At 39.4% G+C, this 22,763-nt stretch overlaps 1 protein-coding gene across 5 annotated transcripts in view; it reads left to right on the top strand.

The window, feature by feature from the left end:
* The window catches only part of LOC130917793 (roundabout homolog 1-like), a 621,696-nt gene extending 603,075 nt beyond the window's left edge, over positions 1-18,621 (top strand). For all 5 annotated transcript variants that reach the window (XM_057839493.1, XM_057839489.1, XM_057839494.1 and 2 more), the window contains 7 exons: positions 1,191-1,335; positions 1,501-1,737; positions 2,273-2,754; positions 2,920-3,075; positions 15,592-15,849; positions 17,142-17,335; positions 17,398-18,621. In XM_057839493.1, the coding sequence (XP_057695476.1) occupies positions 1,191-1,335; positions 1,501-1,737; positions 2,273-2,754; positions 2,920-3,075; positions 15,592-15,849; positions 17,142-17,335; positions 17,398-17,412 (1,487 nt within the window). In that variant the 3' untranslated portion in view covers positions 17,413-18,621. The remainder of the gene's footprint in view (positions 1-1,190; positions 1,336-1,500; positions 1,738-2,272; positions 2,755-2,919; positions 3,076-15,591; positions 15,850-17,141; positions 17,336-17,397) is intronic.
* The last annotated feature ends 4,142 nt before the right edge of the window (positions 18,622-22,763 follow it).

Raw genomic sequence — 22,763 nt, 5'->3', positions numbered from 1 at the left:
GCAAATTAATTAAAATGCACAAAAAAAAAAAAGAAACCAGAACATATACTATTTGCAGCCACCACTGACAGTCATGGTTGCCCAACTTACCATCATGCATTTGGGCGGAACAGTTACGTGGCTACAGTATCATTTAGTGAAAGCACAACAAAAAAAATATTCCTATCTCTCAAAAAAATAATGTTCAGAAAAAGAAAAGCGCTCAATGGCAACGGCAGGGAGCCCATGTGACGTCCCGCTCGGCGACGTCAACAATGGCGAGCTATTAGTTTATTTTTTGATTGAAAATTTTACAAATTTTATTAAAACGAAAACATTAAGAGGGGTTTTTATATTAACTTTCTATAACTTGTACAACATTTATCTTTTAAGAACTACAAGTCTTTCTATCCATGGATCGCTTTAACAGAATGTTAATCATTTTAATGCCATCTTGTTGATTTATTGTTATAATAAACAAATACGTTACTTATGTACCGTATGTTGAATGTATATATCCATCCTGTGTCTTATCTTTCCATTCCAACAATAATTTACAGAAAAATATGGCATATTTTATAGATGATTTGAATTGCGATTAATTACGATTAATTAATTTTTAAGCTGTAATTAACTCGATTAAGATTTTTAATTGTTTGACACCCCTAAAAAAAAAACAGAACCTCTTTCATGTGTTTTGGTGATCAAACCGAAGTTGGGTAAATATGCTTATCATAACGGTACGTACAAAAAAAGTCACTCTGATTCATGTATAAATTTGAACTGGGATTTTGCCATTTTAGTTTGAATTAGCATGTTCTTTTTGGTGGTAAATTCCAGGGTTGCAAAGTCCTACAAAGGATTTCCTCCAACTAAAGCTCAAACTAGATCTCACAGACGCAAACTAATGGGTGACACAAATTTAATCCATCATCCAAATGCTTGTCTTTTTTAGTGTTGTGGGTGGAGAGGTTGAGTACAGAATGGACTGGTTGCCAGAAAATCGAAGGGCACAAAACATTTATAATCATATTCACACTTTCGGACAATTTAGAGTCAATAAAGGGGTCAACCTGAAAGACCAGATTCAAATCCCTAACCGCAAATCTGTGAGACAGACAACAATTTGCCATGGAATAGGCGGTACAAACAATCTTTTAATGCCGCATGCAGCTTTTATTGAAACTGCTTTTTCGTGTTTTGTCGAGCAGGCAGCCAGGGTCAAAAGAAGGGAACACGCACCCCCAAACTGACAAAACAGAGCACAATGAATTGGGCCGACCTTCTGCCTCCCCCGCCTGCTAACCCGCCTCCGACGCGGAGCGCCGAGGACTACTCACTGTCAATGGAAGAAAGGTATGACGGGTATGATGTGCCCAAGGGGGGTTTAATCTATGTCAAACCTTGATGGAGGGATGCCATGAATATTTACCACATGTTTTCCGATGTTGAAAAACACGCGCGTCTTGGGCAAATGATGTGGAAATAATGAGCCTTCACTTTCCTCTCTGTTGTTGGCAGCTGCGACCCAGACATGCAGTGCTCCATGCCGCCCTCTCACATGTACCTTCAGCCCGGCGAGCTAGAGGACATGGAGGAGGAAGAGATGGAGAGGGGGCCCACTCCTCCTGTCCGCGGCACGGCGTCCTCCCCCGCCGCCGTGTCGTACAGCCACCAGTCCACTGCAACACTAACGCCTTCGCCGCAGGAAGAGATGACGCCCATGCTACAGGAGGCGCCCGACAGCCACGAGCGCAGGTAAAGTAATCCCATGTTATACTACAGCATGGCAACTTCAATATTGACGTTTTTTTTTTTTTTTTTTTTTTTGTGAAAAGCGTTTGTTTGTTTGTTTGTTTTTTATGTGAATTCGTCATGCTGTCTCATTTGAAAGTGCGGAAGTTGAGGTATATGTATATTTATATATACATATATATATATATATATTATATATATATATATATATATATATATATATATATATATATATATATATATATATATATATATATATATATACATACACACACACACAGTGGGGAGAACAAGTATTTGATACACGTGTAAATATTCTGTTAATTCTAAATCTAATTTATTTCTGTTGAATATTTGTCCTAAGAAGTTGAATGAATATTATCAAGCTTCACAATGTTTTGTTGCGCATATTTGGTTGTCAATAGGACAACAATATTACAAATTTTGACCCAAAAACTTTTTTTTTTTTTTTTTTTTTTGTCTTTTTGGGCTCAAAATGTTGATTATAATGACAGACTCTGACTTTTTCTCTTGCTAGGCGCCATGCTGTGAGCCCCCCACCCCCTCCCATGCCCCTTTCGCCATCACATACATATAGTTACATCAATAATCCCCTGGATACCGACGGCATGGAGGACGATGAAGAGGCAATTCCAGAGGAAGACGAGGAGGAAGAGGACACTGACGCCGAGGTTGCAAAGATGCACTACCACCACACCCACCCCCACCACCCGCAGATGCACCAACGGCGGTTGCTGCTACGGGGCATCGAACAGACGCCGGCGTCCAGCATGGGCGACCTGGAGAGCTCAGTGACGGGTTCCATGATCAATGGTTGGGGTTCCGCCTCTGAGGAAGATAATGTCTCCTCGGGGAGGTCCAGTGCCGTCAGCTCGTCAGACGGATCCTTCTTTACGGACACCGACTTTGCGCAAGCTGTTGTGGCCGCCGCGGAATACTCGGGCATGCGGGTGGCCAGACATCCGGGCATGCAAGGCCAGGAAAGTGTACCACTATCAGGTAGGTTTATTTTAAACGTAGTAAAAGCTTAGAACTCAAAATACATCTTTTAATAGAGTTAAGGTTGAGGGAAAGAGGTTATCACACAAAAATGGCCTATGTGTATAATGTGGCATAACCTCTGCTCCATCTGTATATATATATAGTTTGTTTTTGCTTTCCCAGCACGGAAATACCAAATCCACCCAGTGGGCCATCGTCCAAGCAGCCCAGTGTCCACAGACAGCAGCATGAGTATGGCGGCGGTGCAGAGGAGGCCTCCGAAGAAGCAGAAGCACCACACACCAGTGGGGAACCAGAGACGTGAAGCCTACAATGAAGGTAGAGCATTATTCCCGACTAGAATTAGTCTCTTCAATTAGATCAAGGGTTGCCAACTCCGGTCCTCCAGGGCCCCTATCCAGCTTGTTTTCCATGTCTCCCTCCTTTAAAACACCTGAATCAAATGATCAGCTCATCAGTAAGCACTGCAGGAGCCTGATAACGATCCTGATTATTTGAGTCAGGTGTGTTGGAGGAGGGAGACATGGAAAACAAGCTGGATAGGGGCCCTCGAGGACCAACGCTGGCTACCCCTGAATTAGATAAATAGTTCAGTGCTACCTTCACTTAAAATGAACCAACTCTCTTGATTTTGAATCAAAAGCCATGGCTTTTTTTTTTTTTTTTTTTTTTTTCGGTTTGCCTTTCCTCAATTAGAAATTGCGTTAACACAAAAAAAGTTGAATTTTCCAAGAATTGAAGAATGGAGTTGACAGCTGGGTAGTAACGAGTTACATTTACATTAACTTGAGTGACTTTTTGAGAAAAATGTATTTTTTTAGAGTAGTTTGACCACCTCTTTATTTTTACTTGAGTAGCTTTTTGATGAAACACTAGTCTTGCGTCACTACTATGGGCTATACTAGTCACTACATTTTTTCGTTTTCATTCTACGTACAACATTATTTTTGCTAGAGATGCCAGTGGCCTTCTCAGTTTCACCAATGTGACGCCTCAACAATAACCACATGACTCCATTGGTTTTTTTCTCTACTAGAGGGCATTCATTCTCTTTAATGGGTGATGTTTCATAGTGTTTTTCTGGTATGAATTTGATGGTTTTTGTGTCATCTTCTTGGCCTAATAAGGTCACGTAATAGTTAGGATTGGGCATTGTTTGAAATTGAACGATTCCGATTACATGTTTCGATTCCGGTTCCGAACGATTCTCGATTCAGATTCTTTTAAGAGGCAGGGTTAAAAAAAAAAAAAAAGCAAAAAAAAAAAAAAAAAAAAAATTAAGAATTATATTAACTTCTCGCAAGGCTATTTTTTTAACTTGGATATAAATATTGGTCTTTAAACTTGAATGTGATGAAGTTTCTTTTAATAGGAGTGCACTTTCACAAAGATGTTTACTTTTCAAAAGCTCACAGAGAAAACATCTACACATATTCTGTTGCCATACATGTACCTTAGCTGGGAGCTACAACAAAGCATTAGTATAAATTAGTATAGTATAAATTCTTTAAATTAGTATAAATTCTTCTATTGATTATAATTTTATCTTTTAATACTGTTAATTTTAACGGCGGCGTCGACTGCTTTAAGATGGCGGCTGTTTGCTAACGCCAGGAAGTCTTGTCATTTCGCATCTAGTCCTCTAGACATGTGCTAACGCTGCCAACTCGGTCATCTCACATCTAGTTCAATATACATGATATTGACCATAGCCCGATGTAATAATACGACTTATTCTTGGACTGTTTTCCATTCATCCATTCATCATCTACTGCTTAATCCGGGGTCGGATCGCTGGAACAGCAGAAGACAGATGTAATTTATTGTTTTACTTACCTTTCTGACTGGTTAGAGGACCGGGGCGGCACTCAGCTATGCTACTCGGCACTTGTATTCCATGAAGCCGGAGGTGTTTAATCATACTGGTCATACAGCTACCTTTGCGTGGTATAGTTGTGTTGCAAATCTTGCACTGAGCTGGCTGGTCTTTTTTTTTTGTAAAGTTGAGCCAAACTTTTGGGCGCCGCCGCACATGCAAGTTGCAATGCACAAACACGCGCTTCTTGTGGCTTCTTTTTCGTGGTTTTCGGCAGCAATTTTTTTCCATTCGGCGGTCAGGGCATTGAAACATGGAATCGAAATTTTAAAATTCAAACGGTTCCAGGACCATTAGAGTGTTAAAACCGGGTCCAGTCGATGCTCGATGCCCAACTTTAGTAATAGGTTATAGTACAGTATAATAATAAGAGTTCATATAGAAGAAGTTGTGCTGAAAAAAAAATACCATTATGTTTTTAATCAGACATCATAAATAGTTACTCACAATGTTACTCATTACTTGAGTATTCTTTTCATCGAATACTTTTTTACTTGTACTTCAGGAAATTTTTCGATGACTACTTTTACTTTTATTTTAGTAATATTATTTAGAAGTAAGACTACTCTTATACTTGAGTAAAAATTTTCGGCTATCCTAACCACCTGTTGCCGTTTGTTGACATAACTCCACAAGCTTTGAGTCCCTGGGCAGCTTGTTTGGCCAGTTTTGGCTGACACCATAATGTTTAATCTATTGTGCCAATTAATAAAGTTGATAATTAAAAACCTTTTTTTTTAAATCAAATCATAAAATCTAAGTAAACTAAAGTATGTGTTTAAACTAAAATACTGTACTGTATGTGTTTGTTTTGTGTTGCTTGGCAGAAATTTGTTGCTGATGAGGCTGGGGGGGGGGCTTTGCTAGTCACATGCATGCAATGAATTTGTGAGAACTTTCATTTATAAAGGAATGACTGCATGAAATATTGTGGGAGTTTGGCAGAATATAACCTTAGAGCGCTTTCACATGAGCACTTTTTGGTCCTTTTTAAACGGACCAGAGTTCTGTTTTCTCAGATATGCTGTCTGTTTCATTTTGTAAATATGAATGCGCATCTGAAGTCTAGTTCGGACCAAACAAAGGAACTCTTGAACTCGGTGCACTTGTGCAGCGTCACGCCACGCTCCCTCCCCTTCGCTCCGAAGGAGGTATTTCCTCTTCTGAATTTGTCCAATCAATGAGTGCGCCTTTCGTCTACGTGATGCTACCCGGAAAGTTCGGTTGGTAGGGTTTTAATACTGAACCTTTTCAACAAGTCATTTGCAATTATTGTTCTGAGGTATTTCTCCAACTAGACGCTGGTCCTCTTGGTCTAACGTGAAAGTGCCCTTATAGTACAGGAAAAATAATAATTCACTGTGAAAAAATATTTAACTAACCAAATGTGCTACATGTTTATGCGGTATGGTGTGTAAATGTATTTGTACACGCCTTAGGTGGATGTGTGCTGCTGGCTCTCCTTTTTAGTGTCAGCTGCCCTTGAGTGTTGGAAGCACTTGACAGTGAGATTTAATATCCATCTCAGTGGGAACCAGCGGAGCAGCTATATATTCAACCCCCACCCACCCTCGGCTTCCGCTTCCTCTTCCTCCTGCCATGCTCCTTATATTCCTTCCTCAGCCTCATCCTCTTCCTCTGTCTTTGTTTGAGCGGACAGATCTGTCCGTCACAGTCAGTCTGTCAGTACTCCTGCTGATTACATTTGATCTGAATGGATTGTTTTTCATTTGGAGGTTATTGAATACTCCCCCCTCCAGTCCTCCACGTCCCCCATCCTGTCTACCACTGCAGCCACTCTAGCGAAGACCATACCGTTTATGGTCTGCAAGTACTAAAGGAAAAATTATCTAATAAGAATTTGGTAACACTTTACAATAAGGGTCCCTTAATTAACATTACCGGTAGTTAATGCATTTTTAGATAATAACTAATGTTTAAGTAACATTACAATAATTAATATAATTGCTTATCTAACATTTATTAATATATTAATTAACATGAGTTAATGCATTAGTTACTGCATAACCAGACAGGAACTAATGGTTTGGTAAAATTAAAAATATATATGGGCCTACATAGGGTTAGGGTTTGTTAACTTAGCCTTTACAATTTCTTAGTTAAGGGACATATGTGCTACACTTTACATTAAGGGTCCAAAAAAGCATTCAGTAATGGTTAATCAAGGTTAAGTAATACTTATGAGGTACGTTCACGTTAAATAATACCATACTTAAGGTTAGGTTAGCAGCACCCAAGGACTCACAGAGCAATATTTCTAATTTTAAAATAACATAATCACTTACTAGTACCAGTATACGTTAATAACTATTTATTAATGCACTAATGTATATGTGAATTAATGTTAAGTAACATATCATATATATTATATATTATAACCTAACCTTAAGTATGGTATTATTTCACATGAACGTACCTCATGAGTATTACTTAACCTTAATTAACCATAATTGAATGTTTTCTGGACCCTTATTGTAAAGTGTAGCACACATATCCCTTAACTAAGAAATTATATATATATATATATATATATATACATATACATATTAGGGCTGTCAAACAATTAAAATTTTTAATCGAGTTAATTACAGCTTAAAAATTAATTAATCATAATTAATCGCAATTAATCGCAATTCAAACCATCTATAAAATATGCCATATTTTTCTGTAAATTATATATATATTCTGTAAAATAAATTGTTGGAATGGAAAGATAAGACACAAGATGGATATAAACATTCAACATACGGTACATAAGGACTGTAGTGGGCATTTCACTCTACTGTCATTTAAATCTGTCTATGTTGTCCTCACTCCGAAGCGTCTACTTTTTCCAAAGCTAGACAGCTAGTGAACGACGCCTTAATAATCAGACTTCTTCCTTTTTCATCTGATTTATTAATAAAATAGCCTCAAACCATTGTCCTCTTTAGACCGTCGTAAAACTACAAAAAAAAAGTACACAAGCATTGCATTAGCAACAACGTTAGCTTAGCACGCTATACAGGTTCACTAAACATAAACAAAAAGCGTCTCATACAAAAAAATATAACATTTTGCTTACTAACATAATATGTACATTCTTTACAACGACCATACTTACGGACAAATCTTGTCCAAGGATCATATAAGCACAACATTACAACGTAGGCGTCAGCCCGAGACATCGTGCAGCCATATGGAACTGGCAAGAAAACAATAAACCATGTCGCAAAGCGACCACAAGAGTTCGCTGTTAGACAGCACAAAAAGCCTTGCTGTAAAACTTACCAAAAGGCAGAATACTTTCTGAGCGGGACATGTGCGTTAATTGCGTCAAATATTTTAACGTGATTAATTTAAAAAATTAATTACCGCGCGTTAACGCGATAATTTTGACAGCCCTAATATATACATATATATATATATATATATATATATATATATATATTTTTTTTTTTATTTTTTTTTTTTAACCAAACTATTAGTTACTGTGTGGTTATGCATTAACTAGTGCATGAACTCATGTTAATTAATATATTAATAAATGTTTGATAAGCAATTATATTAATTATTGTAATGCCAGTTAAACATTAGTTATTGTCTTAAAATGCATTAACTCATGTTAATTAACATATTAATAAATGTTAGATAAGGGATTACATTAATTATTGTCATGTTACTTAAACATGAGTTATTGTCTAAAAATGCATTAACTAATGTTAATTAAGGGACCCTTATTGTAAAGTGTTTCCAAGATTTTTTGTTGTTGTTGATCATATAGACTTTATGACTAAGATTTTTTTTTCCTTCAAAAATTCATCTCTTGGTTTGTTGGAAAAAAAAAAAAAACAGTTTTGTTTTCACTGTTATCATTTAGTTGTCAGCTTTAACTCATAATTATATCGATAAAGCTCATCTCAATAGTATGTTCTGTTGTTACGTTGTTCTTAGCATCTGACTCCACACTGCAAAAAAACAAAAGGGGTTTGCGAACGATATCCACTGGGTTAGCTTAACATAGGGTCCACATTTTGATTTCCAAAAAAGCTCGGCCTCAAGTTCACTCAAAGATGCCTTATCACTTTAATATATTTAAAAGTGTGCCTCCTCCGTCTGGATAGGAACATTCAGTTTTATTAATAATATTTTCCTTTGATTTTTTTTTTTTTTTTTTTTTTTAATGAAAACTAAAGACAGAAATCGACCTCCATATAATCAGATAGCAACTTCATCATTGCACAGAAGTTGTTTAAAAACTAATAGCTAAAATATATATATATATATATATATGTATATATATATATATATATATATATATATATATATATATATATATATATATATATATATTAGGTCTGTCAAAATTATCGCGTTAACGGGCGTTAATTAATTCTTTTTAATTAATCCCGTTAAAATATTTGACGCAATTAACGCACTATGCCCGCTCAGACAGATTTAAATGTCAGTACAGTGAAAGGCCAACTTGTTAATTGTGTTTTATGGAGTTTTTCCGCCCTCTGCTGGCGTTTGGGTGTGACTTGCATATGTTATGTGGCGTAATGTCGCCCTCTGCTGGCGATTCAGTGCAGCGGATTATTTGGGTTTCGGCGCGCTTTTCTGACGTGATTATATGTCAACGTGAACTCACACTAATAGACAGTGCTATTCAGACCAGCTAACGTCCGCTAGTGACGGGATCTGTCGTTCACTTGAGTAAACGAATCCATTCCGGTTCGTTCAGTAAAAAGATTCGTTCAAACAAATCGTTCAACGAATCGTTCGCCCCCCTCATCTCCCTCCCCGCCCAAACGAATCGTTCGGTTACTGAACGGGAAGTGACGTTGCCGAACGAATCACCAAAGACCGCTTCGCAGTATAACTGAACGGGAAGTGACATTCTTGGTCCCTCCCTCTCTTGCACACAGGCACCACTCGTCGTAGTTTCAGAAATGAGTGACAGGCGGTATCATTCTGCTTTCACAGACAGCCTCGTCTCCCTCCTGCTGCTGCAAAAGCGAGGGAGAACTTTCGCGTCGTCTGTCCTAGTTCTATGGGCTCAAAGTCATGCCTCGTGCTTGCATTTCGATTGAGGACACGGTTAAACATTTTCCTTTTGTGGAGGGAGTGGGGGTTTGGGGTCGGGGGCACACGGACTTTTTTTAGCATGATCTTGATCACATATGCTACCAGCCAACGCAGCATGCTTGCTGTCACGAAAATAAAAATAAATCGAAAGTTTAATTTCTAAATATGGAACGACCAACACATCATATTTACCTCTCACTCTGTTGTATTTTTGTTTTTATGCTCATCACTATTATTTTAGGTCACTATTGTTAAAACTGAAGTGTAAATAGCTAGTTGTCAAATGTGCTGCTCTGAAATAAAAACAATACTACATTTTGATATTCGACAGTTTAATTACAAATCAGTATTAAGATGATCGTATTGAATTTTTGCACTGGTATTAACAAATAAAATAATCCGGTCAGCTCCCCTGTCGCCCCCTCATCTCAGATTGTCAAATGCTGACGAGAAATAATTGTTTGCTCTTTACGATGTTGCCTTTCTACTCTCATTAGTCTGTTAAGAAAAATGTAGACATATTGCGACATCTCCCGTGTCCGCGTGCGTTGTTTTTGAGTAGCACATGATGGACGGATGGACATAATTTGTCAAATCAACACCCGACACGCTGAAACGAAAAAATAAATAAATAAAACAGTCGGAAAAAATTGACATGTATATACAGTTTCATTGCAAATCAGTATTATGGTGATAATACTAAATATTTTTTCTGTGCGCATATGAGGTAAATAACGCTGCCATGAAGCCTCCATATAGTGACAGTTCTCTGCCCCCTTCACTGCCGTGAGTGCCGTCACGCGACCGCAGCTCACTTTTGCTTGCCTCGTAGCTACCCGTGTTTTTTTATTTATTTATTTTTAGCTACCCGTGTTTTAACTACTGCAAATTTGATAGTATGTTGTCAGTCATAGGTAGTCCCGAGTCTGTTGAGAAAAGTAGTACACTAAACCATGCTCGCTAGATTTGTGTGGTGTTTTGTCTGTTTGAGCAGCATTTGATAGGCTCCACGTTAACAAATATGTGACAAAGTCATTTCCTTTCATTTTATGACTCGTTCACCGCATAGTCATTACTGGAAAGTCAAGTTAGCAGCAAGCTAGGTCAGGCACCGGAGGACCGAATCACTGAACGGGAAGTGACAAAACTCAGTCTTTCCCCCCTGCCTGCACGCTGGCTGCTTATTGGCCACACGTGGAAATGAGTGACAGACGCCTTGATTCTGTTTCCGCTCCCTCCCCTGCCCGCGATGAGGCTGGCGTCTGATTGGTCGTGTGCGATGTCAGAAGACGCTGCCGCTTGCTCAACGCCCTCCCACGCAGCGAACAAGCGCCACCAACTTCATAGAACGAATCAGTGGAGATGGTGATTAGTTCGGTCTCGTTCACCCAAACAATTTGTTCAAAAAGACCGAATCGTTCGCGACCGATACAACACTAACGTCCGCATCCAGTATTCAGTGGCAGTTCTCATAGCCCCATCGCACTGTTTGTGTCTAATACATGCATCGCTTGTGAGTCATATTCCTCCTTTGTTTATATTCATGAGCATTAGATAGTTATTGATGATGTGTATTTGAATTTGTTCACATATATGGTGAAATGCAGTTACATTGTTAGATGCTTGTGAGCTAATTTGCTAGTGCTACTGCTCAAATGGACACGTGTGTGTACATTTTATGTTATTTTGTGATTTATGCAAGTTATTGACACATTGCCTTGTTATTTTCAGTTTTAAAAAAATACAAGAAACGTGCTCCTGTCAAAAAGAGATGACTTCAGTAAAGCCCATGCAACTTTGCCACACCGTCTGATTTCTTTTTGGAACTTATGTTCGCTATCTGTCAATTTGTGTACTCACACACATTGAGGACAGAATAGGGCTACTAGTTTGACTCACACACATTGAGGACAGAATAGGGCTACTAGTTTATTTTTTGATTGAAAATTTTACAAATTTTATTAAAACGAAAACATTAAGAGGCGTTTTAATATAACATTTTATCCATTGATCACTTTAACAGAATGTTAATAATGTTAATGCCATCTTGTTGATTTATTGTTATAATAAACAAATACAGTCCTTATGTACCGTATGTTGAATGTATATATCCATCTTGTCTTATCTTTCCATTCCAACAATAATTTACAGAAAAATATGGCATATTTTATAGATGGTTTGAATTGCGATTAATTGCGATTAATTACAATTAATTAATTTTAAAGCTGTAATTAACTCGATAAAAATTTTTAATCGTTTGACAGCCCTAATATATATATATATATATATAAAATGTAATGCAGACCCATGGAAGTGTAGTCCAGTCAATACACACACGCAGTAGGCTTTGTGATAAATGAACATTTTTAGAAATCACTATCAATACAATTGTCATTGATAAATTGTTATTCGTACTCAATTATTATCCTGATTCAATTTTCTAGATTGCACGCAAACAATAACCGAAATAAACGCACAAACAATTCAACCAGCAAGTTTCCAAACGCAGAAGTAGTTCAAAACTACATTTCCCATAAAGCCTAGCAGGGCTTAGCTCACTGACAAACTACCTATTAACGAGCACCTATAGCCAAGGCAAAAATCAAACATTACTTTAAAAGTTTACAAACATAGGCAGCGCAATGATGCAACACCAAACGGGTTTTAGAGATCACACCAGTACAAAGCTCTAACAGAAGTCAACAGTTGTCGAAAGGAAAATTTAGCAAGTGTACATACCGATAGCATGTGAGCTCCTGGCGTGACAAAGGTTTGTTTGGGAATGACGGCATGATAAAGCCAGTCTTTGACTGCGCACGCACGCGCAAATTGGTATCCGAAGTAGAATAAATATATTGTCGACTCAATTACTCTTTTGGGTACATGACAATTTGATTATATACCTATTGTTTTTAATAAAAGTCTTAACAACTGGGCAGGCGCTCTGGGAACACGTCACAGGCAGCACAGTACCGTCGAATTCTGTGCAAAGCGTCAGTCAATCTCAACACACGCTAATTGGTCTCTTGAAAAATAATGAAAACCAGACATTTTCATAAATTAAAAAAACCTCGCCGGACGCCACGGACAGCATGTAAAAAGTGGACATGTACAGGCAAAAGAGGACTTTTCGTCACCCTAGCTTAACATTAGTTAACCATGATGAAGTTGCTTTCAGTCAGTTATGAATTAAGGCGTGGTACAGCATCTATCATCTAGCAAGGCATTGCTTTTGAGCAGATATTGTACTTTAGAGGGGTAGTCTACTCAATTTATCATTTACCATTTAGATCATAATAAATTTTTCCAGAATTAATCAAAGCGTAACCTTTGAATGCACTCCGATGACATTCGCTACCATCATCATGTTTAGCGAATCAATTGGGGCAAGACCAAGCTCGAGCTTTCATGTTATATGATCCAATAAAATCCTTCATTTAAACACCTTTCAATCAATGTAGGCTACTCTGTTTGCTTAGAAATTTGACCTTATTTTCAAGTCAATAAAGAAAAAAGATCCTTTGCTTGAATTTATATACTTGTGTATATATACGGAACGTGTCCAACGAATTCCCGTTTTATTTTTTTTTGCTCCAGACTGAGAATATTCCCATAAAGACACATTAACTTGATTGAAAACATTTAAGAGAGAGACAAAGAAAATTCTATCAGCTGTAATACTTCTTATTAGAAATGCTTTCACATTATAGAATCCAATATATATTCCTGTAGCTTCCCACTCATTCAATCTTATTTGTTGACGACTGAGACTAGTCTCCCATAAAGATATATTAAATTGATTAAAACAACCCTTCGCCTCGGCTGCCACCCTCCATATAGTCGACTCTTTGACCTCCTCATTTTGCTCTTGTTTGCCAACCAACACCACTCCATCACCCCTCTTGCTTCATATTGCTTGAATTCTTTTGTCTGCCGCTCTCAACAGTATTTTACCTTTCTTGCATATTCTGGCCTAAATCTTTACTTTTTAATTACCTTAAATATTTCAATGTATTTCGATCGGGCATTGAAAAATACAGTGGGGCAAATAAGTATTTAGTCAACCACCAGTTGTGCAATTTCTCCTACTTGAAAAGATTAAAGAGGCCTGTAATTGCCAACATGGGTAAACCTCAACCATGAGAGACAGAATGTGGAAAAAAAACTGAAAATCACATTGTTTGATTTTTAAAGAATTTATTTAAAAATTAGAGTGGAAAAAAGTTTTTGGTCACCGACAAACAAGCAAGATTTCTGGCTGTCAAAGAGGTCTAACTTCTTCTAACGAGGCTCCACTCGTTACCTGTATTAATGGCACCTGTTTTAACTCATTATCGGTATAAAAGACACCTGTCCTCAGTCATACTCCAAACTGTGACAGTGATCGCTGGGACGGTCCTTATGAAGGACCTAGCGACGCCAGTCCCCCAGGCCATGAGTCCACAACCGGAATGGCGATGCAACCTACTACGAAGCTGCGCAACCTTAAGATGAATGTTCGTAAACTAACTGCTGAATTATGAAGTAATCTACTGGATCTAATCAACATAACGAGCACATTGCCACGATCGACAATGGACTATTGGGAAAATGAACAATCAGAGGGGATGGTTACTATTAAAAAAATAAATAAATAATAAATAAATAAAACTTGTAATCACTACGAAATCTGAATGTCAAAAATTGATATTCGATATTTTCTGCGTCCTATATGGTATACTGGGGACGGGTTTCAATAAGCTTCGGCTTCTCCCGTCAGCCCTTTTCGGGCTGAATTAAAAGGCACCTATCAACAACCTCAGTCAGTCACACCCCAAACTCCACTATGGCCAAGACCAAAGAGCTGTCGAAGGACACCAGAGACAAAATTGTAAACCTGCACCAGGCTGGGAAGACTGAATATGCAATAGGTAAAACGCTTGGTGTAAAGAAATCAACTGTGGGAGGAATTATTAGAAAATGGAAGACATGCAAGAGCACTGATAATCTCCCTTGATCTGGGGCTCCATGCAAGATCTCACCCCGTGGCTTCAAAATGATAACAAGAACGGTGAGCAAAAATCCCAGAACTACACAGGGGGACCTAGTGAATGACCTACAGAGAGCTGAGACCACAGTAACAAGGGCTACTATCAGTAACACAATGCGCTGCCAGGGACTCAAATCCTGCACTGCCAGACGTGTCCCCCTGCTGAAGCCAGTACACGTCCAGGCCCGTCTGCGGTTCGCTAGAGAGCATTTGGATGATCCAGAAGAGGACTGGAACAATATGTTATGGTCAGATGAAACCAAAATAGAACTTTTTGGTAGAAACACAGGTTCACGTGTTTGGAGGAAAAAGAATACTGAATTGCACCAGACCCAATGTGAAGCATGGGGGTGGAAACATCATACTTTGGGGCTGTTTTCGTGCAAAAGGACCAGGACGACTGATCTGTGTAAAGGAAAGAATGAATGGGGCCATGTTTCAAGAGATTTTGAATGAAAATCTCCTTCCATCAGCAAGGGCGTTGAGGATGAGACGTGGCTGGGTCTTTAAGCATGACAATGATCCCAAACACACAGCCAGGGCAACAAAGGAGTGGCTTCGTAGGAAGCATTTCAAGGTCCTGGAGTGGCCAAGCCAGTCTCCAGATCTCAACCCCGTAGAAAATCTGATCTGTGATTTTCAGTTGTTTTTTTTCCACATATGTCTCTCATGATTGAGGTTTACCCATGGTGACAATTACAGGCCTCTCCAATATTTTCAAGTGGAAGAACTTGCACAATTAGTGGTTGACTAAATACTTATTTGCCCCACTGTAGCTAGGACTGGAATGAGCGTATCAAGCGTAAACAATGTGGTCTTATTTTCTGTGTCCCAACCACAGATCTTCCACCGCCACCCATCCCTCCCCCGGCGGTGCTAAAGTCCCCCACGCATCCCTCCAAAGTGAGCCTGGAGGGCCGAGGAGTGGTCTCGCCCAAATCGGGAGATGGTAGAGACAAGAGAGGGGCAGCTGGAGCAGGGGGATATCGACCCAAAGATGGCTCGGACCCTAGAACCAGCTCATCGGAACGCAGGGAGGCCCAGGAGAGACAAAAAGTACATGGGAGCAAAGGCGGCCAGAGGGGGCGCCAACAAGGAGGTACAACACTTCTATAGAACCCTTATATGGAACTCATCACCAGTGTTTTTAATAACGGCGCTAGAGGATAACCGCATTTCTAACGGCGTTATTTTTTTCAGTAGTGAGTAATGTAATTAATTACTTTTCCCATCTTTGCAACGCCTTTACCGTTACTGAGGATGCGAAGGGGCGCGTTACTACAATTTGGTTGAATGAAATGTGAGTTGTCTGATTTCGTCACAGCTTCCTGGGAGAGAGCTGAGTGGGAGGGGTGAGGAAGGAAAGGGGTGGTGACGCGGTTGCAAACGCGATGATGATTGGCTAGGTTGCTAAGCCATTTTGGGTTAACGTTTAACGGACAGGTAGTCGTCAGGTTACGACGTACTCGACTTATTGTACGTGATTCCGACTACGACGCCAGGGTCTCATCCGCTATTTTGTCACCAGTCTTTTTTTTTATTTTTTCATTAACAGTACCTTATCGTACCTCACAGTATCTTATTTTTTAATGTACTTTATTAGTATGACGTGTTCTGCCCTCACTAAATGTGAAATTGTTCAGCTTTACAGACAGCAAACAAGGCAATTGTGCTTTTTGAAGCTTTTTACTTCTTTCACTCTTGACAATTTGTAAAGTTTGGATCTCACAGCACCACTACTTAATTCTTATGTAACATATTTTTGTATTTGAAGAACATTTTTTGTTCAATTTTCTTTCTGTAGGTAACAGAACTTTCGTCTTGCCAAAATTTGACCTTTATGTTTTCATTAAATGATAAATCTTTTTGAAAAAAATATATTTTTGTACATTCAACATCATTTGGGAAGGTCTTAGCTTTCATATGAGCCATTTCTGAAACCGATTGAATAATTAAAAGTCAGGTTATTAGCAATTGTTTCTACAAAATGGATAAGGGACAAGACTTTTTCAGGGACTTACAATATTGGACTTTTTAGATAGTTATTTTGGGATTTAGGGGTACTTGAAGGGTTAATTCCAATTTTTGTGGAAATTCATGTTACGTAGCCAGTATAAGAACGGAAGTGGTTCGTAACCTGGAACTACCTGGATTTTGACGGATTGTGACTCTGTAAAATGATTTCTATTTTGTTTGGCCCTAGAAGCGAGTTGTAACCATGTCTATAATGATTGTATTGACAAGAAACCAAACCTGAAAAAACATGACAAGTCTTTCAATTCAAAAGTGGTATTGTTTTTTTTCCAAATTCCAAAGAGTCTCATAGGATGGCTCTCTCAAGTGTGATAAACCTGTTCCATCTAATCAGTACTGTTTGGGCTCGGTCGGTAGGTACAGAGGACATTCTGCCGTACAGCCGACCGCAGTTTCCTGTGGTCAACAGCCCGCGAGACCCGAGCTCCTCCAGCTCCATGTCGTCTAGGGGCTCAGGCGGCCGGCGGAGAGGCGAAGCTGGCCAAAGGAACCTGGCTGACATGAGCCTCAGCACCACAGGGACTTTGCAGGCAGGAAATGAAGAGCTTGAGGTATGAAATTTTAGACAAATATAAAAGCGTGATGCTAATTTCATATTCCTCCTCTTTTTCAGATGGTGGAAAGCTGAAGATGATAAGAATGATTACGTTTGTTTGTTTTGCTTTTTTGCTGAGTACCCTTGTTTCCTCTTAAAAATATCTCAGTATTTCGCCGCCATGTCAACTGCCGCTCATATTGTACATCGCCAGCATTTCTTTACATCTGGAAACCTCACCACTGTCTTATTTTGTCTTCTAACTGATCACTTTTAAACCGATGAAGAGATAAGGACACGCAAGAAGGGTGCGCTGAAGTGCGCCGCTAGGGTATTTATGTTTAATTCCAATGCAATATGGAGTGAAGTCTTGAAAAAGAAAAAGGCTCAAGAGCTTTTTTTCGTCGAGTCGGCACACATGCGTTACTGTAAGATGCAAGCAGAGAGGGCTGGATCTTATGTGTGTAAATATGCGTACAGTATGTAATACATGTCGTCCCATTGTGGTACCTCAATTTGCGTAACCTGTTTGTTTTGGGGTATTTAAAAAAAAAGAATACAAAACCTAATTTTATTATGCCAGTAAATATAAATATTTTTATCATTTCCATCCATGTTTGTAAATTGCAATATTATTTAGCAACCCCAAGAGTGCCACTTTGGGATTTTTTTGTTTGTTTGTTTGTTTTTGTTTTTTTTGTAATGCACTGTTATGTTACGTGTTGTCGTCAATGTTTTTTGCTTTCTTTTATTCTTGTTTTACATTGGTTTTAAAAGCACAATCACTAAACTTTATTTTAAACCATTTTATCTATTAACCTTTTTGTCTTACCGGCGGGAAAACACAGGTAACGACAAAAGAGTCTTGTTAATCCTGTTGATGACGATAATGATGTTCATGTGGTTAGCCGTTTTACGAATGCTTGTCTCCCTCTCCAGTTCTCAAGTGACAGGGAAAACTACCATAAAAAAGGACAGTTCATGTGAGTCACAGCTGCAATGTAAATATTTGTTTGCCATTGACCATGATATCATCAATGATACTGAGAGAGAAAAAAAAGGCTTCCGCTAAATGCACTTAAAAGAATGTCAAGTCAAAGAAGTCACCTTGAGAAAGAGGGGGGATCTGGAGAGGAAGAAAAGGAGGTTCTTTGGTGGACAAAACAAAGGTGATGAAGGCCTCTCTTTTGAAAGGGAGCAAAGGGTGCTGTTGTTTATTCATAGGACATCTGCAAACATTTGTTTCGTAATGCGAAAAGGAAAAAAGGAAAAACAAGAAAAAAATGGATGAATAAAGAAAAAAAAATCAAGCTAATGTGTGCGTTTGTTGTCATTTGCTTTTGGAACATTATCATTCTAATCGAGGGCATAGGTTTGCATGGGGACGGAAGGGACAAAATACTACCAACAGGTGCTCAAATTGTCCCTACCAACTTTTAAGCAACCATATTTGCATTGTATGATGACTTCAGTTATATAGACAAGTTTCCTGAGCGAAATATGGGCCACGCCATCTCGGACAATATCTGCCTGGAACTTCCGGTTCAGAAAAAACAAGATGAACTAGGCCTAGAAGCAGGACTGGACGGGCCCTCGCACTTTAGCGCAACTCGGACGGCACCCAGGTCAGGGTGGTGGCAGATCGTCTCCCTCTCATCATCTTCTGAGAACCTTTCTTGGAACTCGCGTTTTTTTGGGATTACAAATACATTCACACACCTAAGTAAAAAAGCCCCTATTGAAGACAGTCCTACAAAAAAGGAGGCGCTACTGAGCTGTGCAGCCACGCCCATATTCACAACAAAATGACTCTTCTAATTGGGCCAATTCGACCAAGTGTGTCAAATTTTGTGGGTTTTGGCAGGGGTCCCCAACAACCGGGCCGCGGACCGGTATCGGTCCGTGGCGCATTTGGTACCGGGCCGCGCAGAAATAATAAGTAATTTATTAACGACTGCATTCTGGCCAATTGACTTTGGCCTGTGCCGCGTAACACACCAATATCCCTGTCTACTCTAGATATACAACTACAGGATAGGAGGTCGTCATAGAAATGCATTGATTGGGCTGTTAGCACTAAATCTCGTTTTGTATATCTATGCGCGCTTGGACTCGATAATAACGTATGATGTAGGTCGTCGCCAATCACATTTCTTCCCGGAAATAATTAGCCCCCACACTAGAATGACAGACGAATTTGGACAGACTTTTTACGGGGAAAAGGGAACCTGACGAGCCAGAAGATGTGCCTACAGCCTCGAAGAAAACAAAATTTATGCTACTTCCCAATCACTAAAGACCCACGAACTGCAAAGGAGTGAATTCGTGACCCGTATGTGAATAAACCGAGTTATTCGAGCATGTCTGTGGAACAGGAATATCAGCTTGTAGAGATCGCAAATCACGGCGACTTAAACGTACATTTGAGACAACTCTACCGAAGTTCTGGATTAAAGTCATTTCGGAATATCCTGACATCGCTAGGAGCGCGCTGAAAACTGTGCTACAATTTCCAACATCGTGTATTTGTGATGCTAGCTTCTCTCACTCACCCATTTCGGGACCATCTTGTTTCAACGAAACAAACTCAGGCCTCCCACTGATTCAGCGGGTGAGTTGTATTTTTTCCCTGCACTTAACATGACGGGGCTAAAAACAAATGCCGCACATTGCCGGTGTTCTGACAAAGTTGGCATGCACGTAACGTTAAAAAGGACCACGAATGCAGCGATTCCAAAGTACACACTACAAACTTTCTTTAAAGAAAGGAATATTGACTTACGTTTGCCATGTTAGGTGCACACAACAACTGCACGTATCCCTCTCACTTAACAACTTCGCCGTGTCGTTAAGCATTAATTTACGCCATTTCCGTGTTGCACATGTATGTTTATGATGTAAATAGTTTTTTAGCACCATTGGATAACATTGAGAGTCCAACTGAATATAAAAGAGGGCTTTTTTCACCGCCACAAAAGCTTTGTGAGCAAAATTTTATAAGGTTGCAAAATTTGATAGGACACCGGTCCGTGAAAAAAAGACCCAAACTCACACCGGTCCGTGGTGCAAAAAAGGAATGGGACCCCTGGTCTATAGACCCCAATCACATGACGTCACAACTCGCCCCCCTGACTGGGGCCGGCATATTGTCCGTCAACTCGTCTTGTTTACACATTACTGCTACGTACATGCCTCATATTGCGGCATGTTTTTCTGCTCGTTAACATTAATAATCTAAATGTTGAAGGCGTGTGTGCGGTTGGTTGCAGTAACAGAGAAGATAGACGGAGAGCCTTGAAGTTCTACCGTATTCCAAGAGACCCGGAGAGGAGAGCGAGATGGACTGCTGCAGTTCGACAAGAAAACTGGGCACCAAACGATCACCACAGACTATGTAGTAGTCATTTTATACCTGGTCAGATGCATTTAACATATATTTAGAGGGTTTCGGACTGACAACCACAATTAAGATCATTGTGAGGCTAATCGCCGACAACATACAGTTTCATATTCAAGATGTTTATTTCTTCCGCCATCATTATTTTTTTAATAATATTTAGCTGGTACCAAGTGAAAGAAGCTGGCCTCGTCTACGGATCATCAGTTAAACAGGTGTCCAAACTTTTTGCAAAGAGGGCCAGATTTGGTGTGGTAAAAATGTTGGGGGCTACCGTGGCTGATTTACATAGAACAATATATTTAAACAAATTTTAGCAAGCCCTTCTGTGTGTCACATTTGCTTTATTATTTTTTTTAAATTCATAATTTCAACAATCTCGCCTTTGTAGCGTTCTCTTTCGACACTCGGGCTCTTGCGAAATACTGCTGCTGTGAAATGAAACTAGCTTCAAGTTGCTATAATTTCTCGCTGCGTATCTTCCCTGTAATGTTGTTGTACATGTCAGCATGTCTTGTTCGATAATATTATCGCGTCACATCGAACTCTTTGAAAACAGCGACTGTCTCTTTACAAATGAGGCAGACACAGTTGTTGCATATTTTATTGAAGAAATAGTCCAATATCCACCTATCCTTGAAGCGTTGGTCATCGCAGTCAACTTTTTTTTTTTTTATTGATTGTCGCCATTTTAGAAAATTGGAAGTAAAGGGTCACATGGGGTAATGTTGCTTAGAGTGCTGGTCTTAAAGTTTTTCAAAGTTTCGTGAAAATAGGCTGAGTTTCTGTGGACAAGATAGTTGTAGATATCAGGGTAGCAGATGTCAGGCAGAGACGGCGAAGACAGCGGGTCGAAAAATATCGATTTAGACATCAAATATGGTATCTGGCGAATGGATCGACCAAAGCTTTTCCACATAATGCCTTTTATGCAACACATCCAATGAGTTTACAGCGTCTGAAAGCACTGGGGCTTCCATGAATTGCACTATAAATTGCACGATAAATTGAGACCATTGAGAATACGGACACACAATGACGGACAATATGGCCGCACAATACAGCGACACGTCATTGTGTGATGTGGTGATTGAGGTCTATAAGCTGCCTAAGTCCTTGAAAAAATCTACTTCCTTTTAATGGCGAGCAAAGGGTCATCATGGCAACAGACAGAAACGTGTGGACATGGGCCCTAAATTGTAATCTTACAAAAGGTCTTGAAATTAGTGACCAACCTGAAAAGAACTGGACATGTGTAAGTAAAATGAGTGACTTTCCGTTGCCACTAGTTGGCGCTACAGAGTTGATGCGAATGACCCCCTACAGGACCCTTCAGGGTACGACTCTTTGGCACAGATATTTTGTATGTCTGCCAAGTTATGACTTCAGAATTTGTGGCGAGACAAAATGGCGACAGTCATTTTCACTTGCCTGTTTGCACCCCTCCGCTTCGACGAAACCTCAATATTTTTCATCAGGCACATGAACACATGTCTTAAGGCTTCTCTGAAACAGGTTTGAGATTGATAGATTTTTTTCCCTTGGAGGAGGAGCCTGTCTCATAAAAATGGCATTTCCTGTTCTCACTAGGGGGCGCCTAGCCTCATAGGTAATATTTCAATGCAGTCGTGTTCAGGCTGGGATACCTCACATACATGCCAGATATGAAAAAGATTGAACGTTGTATGAGGGAGTTATTAGTCATTTTCTGAATTTGGTGTTTTGCCAAAAAAATGGCCAACTTTGGCACCCCGCCCAGGTCAGGCCCGTGAATGAAAACTCAGTTTTGAGAACCTAAGATTTCATACGTCTCATGAACATTCTCACCAATTTTGAGGAGGATACAACTAACACTCTAGGCACGAAGGTCTCAAATGTGCACGCTGTTAATCGAGAAAAAATTCACATTTAATCCAAAATACCCAATTTCCTGTTAGGTTTGGAATATGGGTGCAAGATACTTTTTGGAGCAGTTTTGCACAATGTATCGACTCCCCAAATTTCATCGCTCTTCGTTGAAAAAAACCTAAATGGAGAGGCCTTTTTT

The sequence above is a fragment of the Corythoichthys intestinalis genome, chromosome 6, assembly GCF_030265065.1.
Source record: "Corythoichthys intestinalis isolate RoL2023-P3 chromosome 6, ASM3026506v1, whole genome shotgun sequence".
In the NCBI taxonomy this organism is placed as follows: Eukaryota; Metazoa; Chordata; class Actinopteri; order Syngnathiformes; family Syngnathidae; genus Corythoichthys; species Corythoichthys intestinalis.
This window is presented reverse-complemented; position numbering and strand designations above follow the sequence as displayed.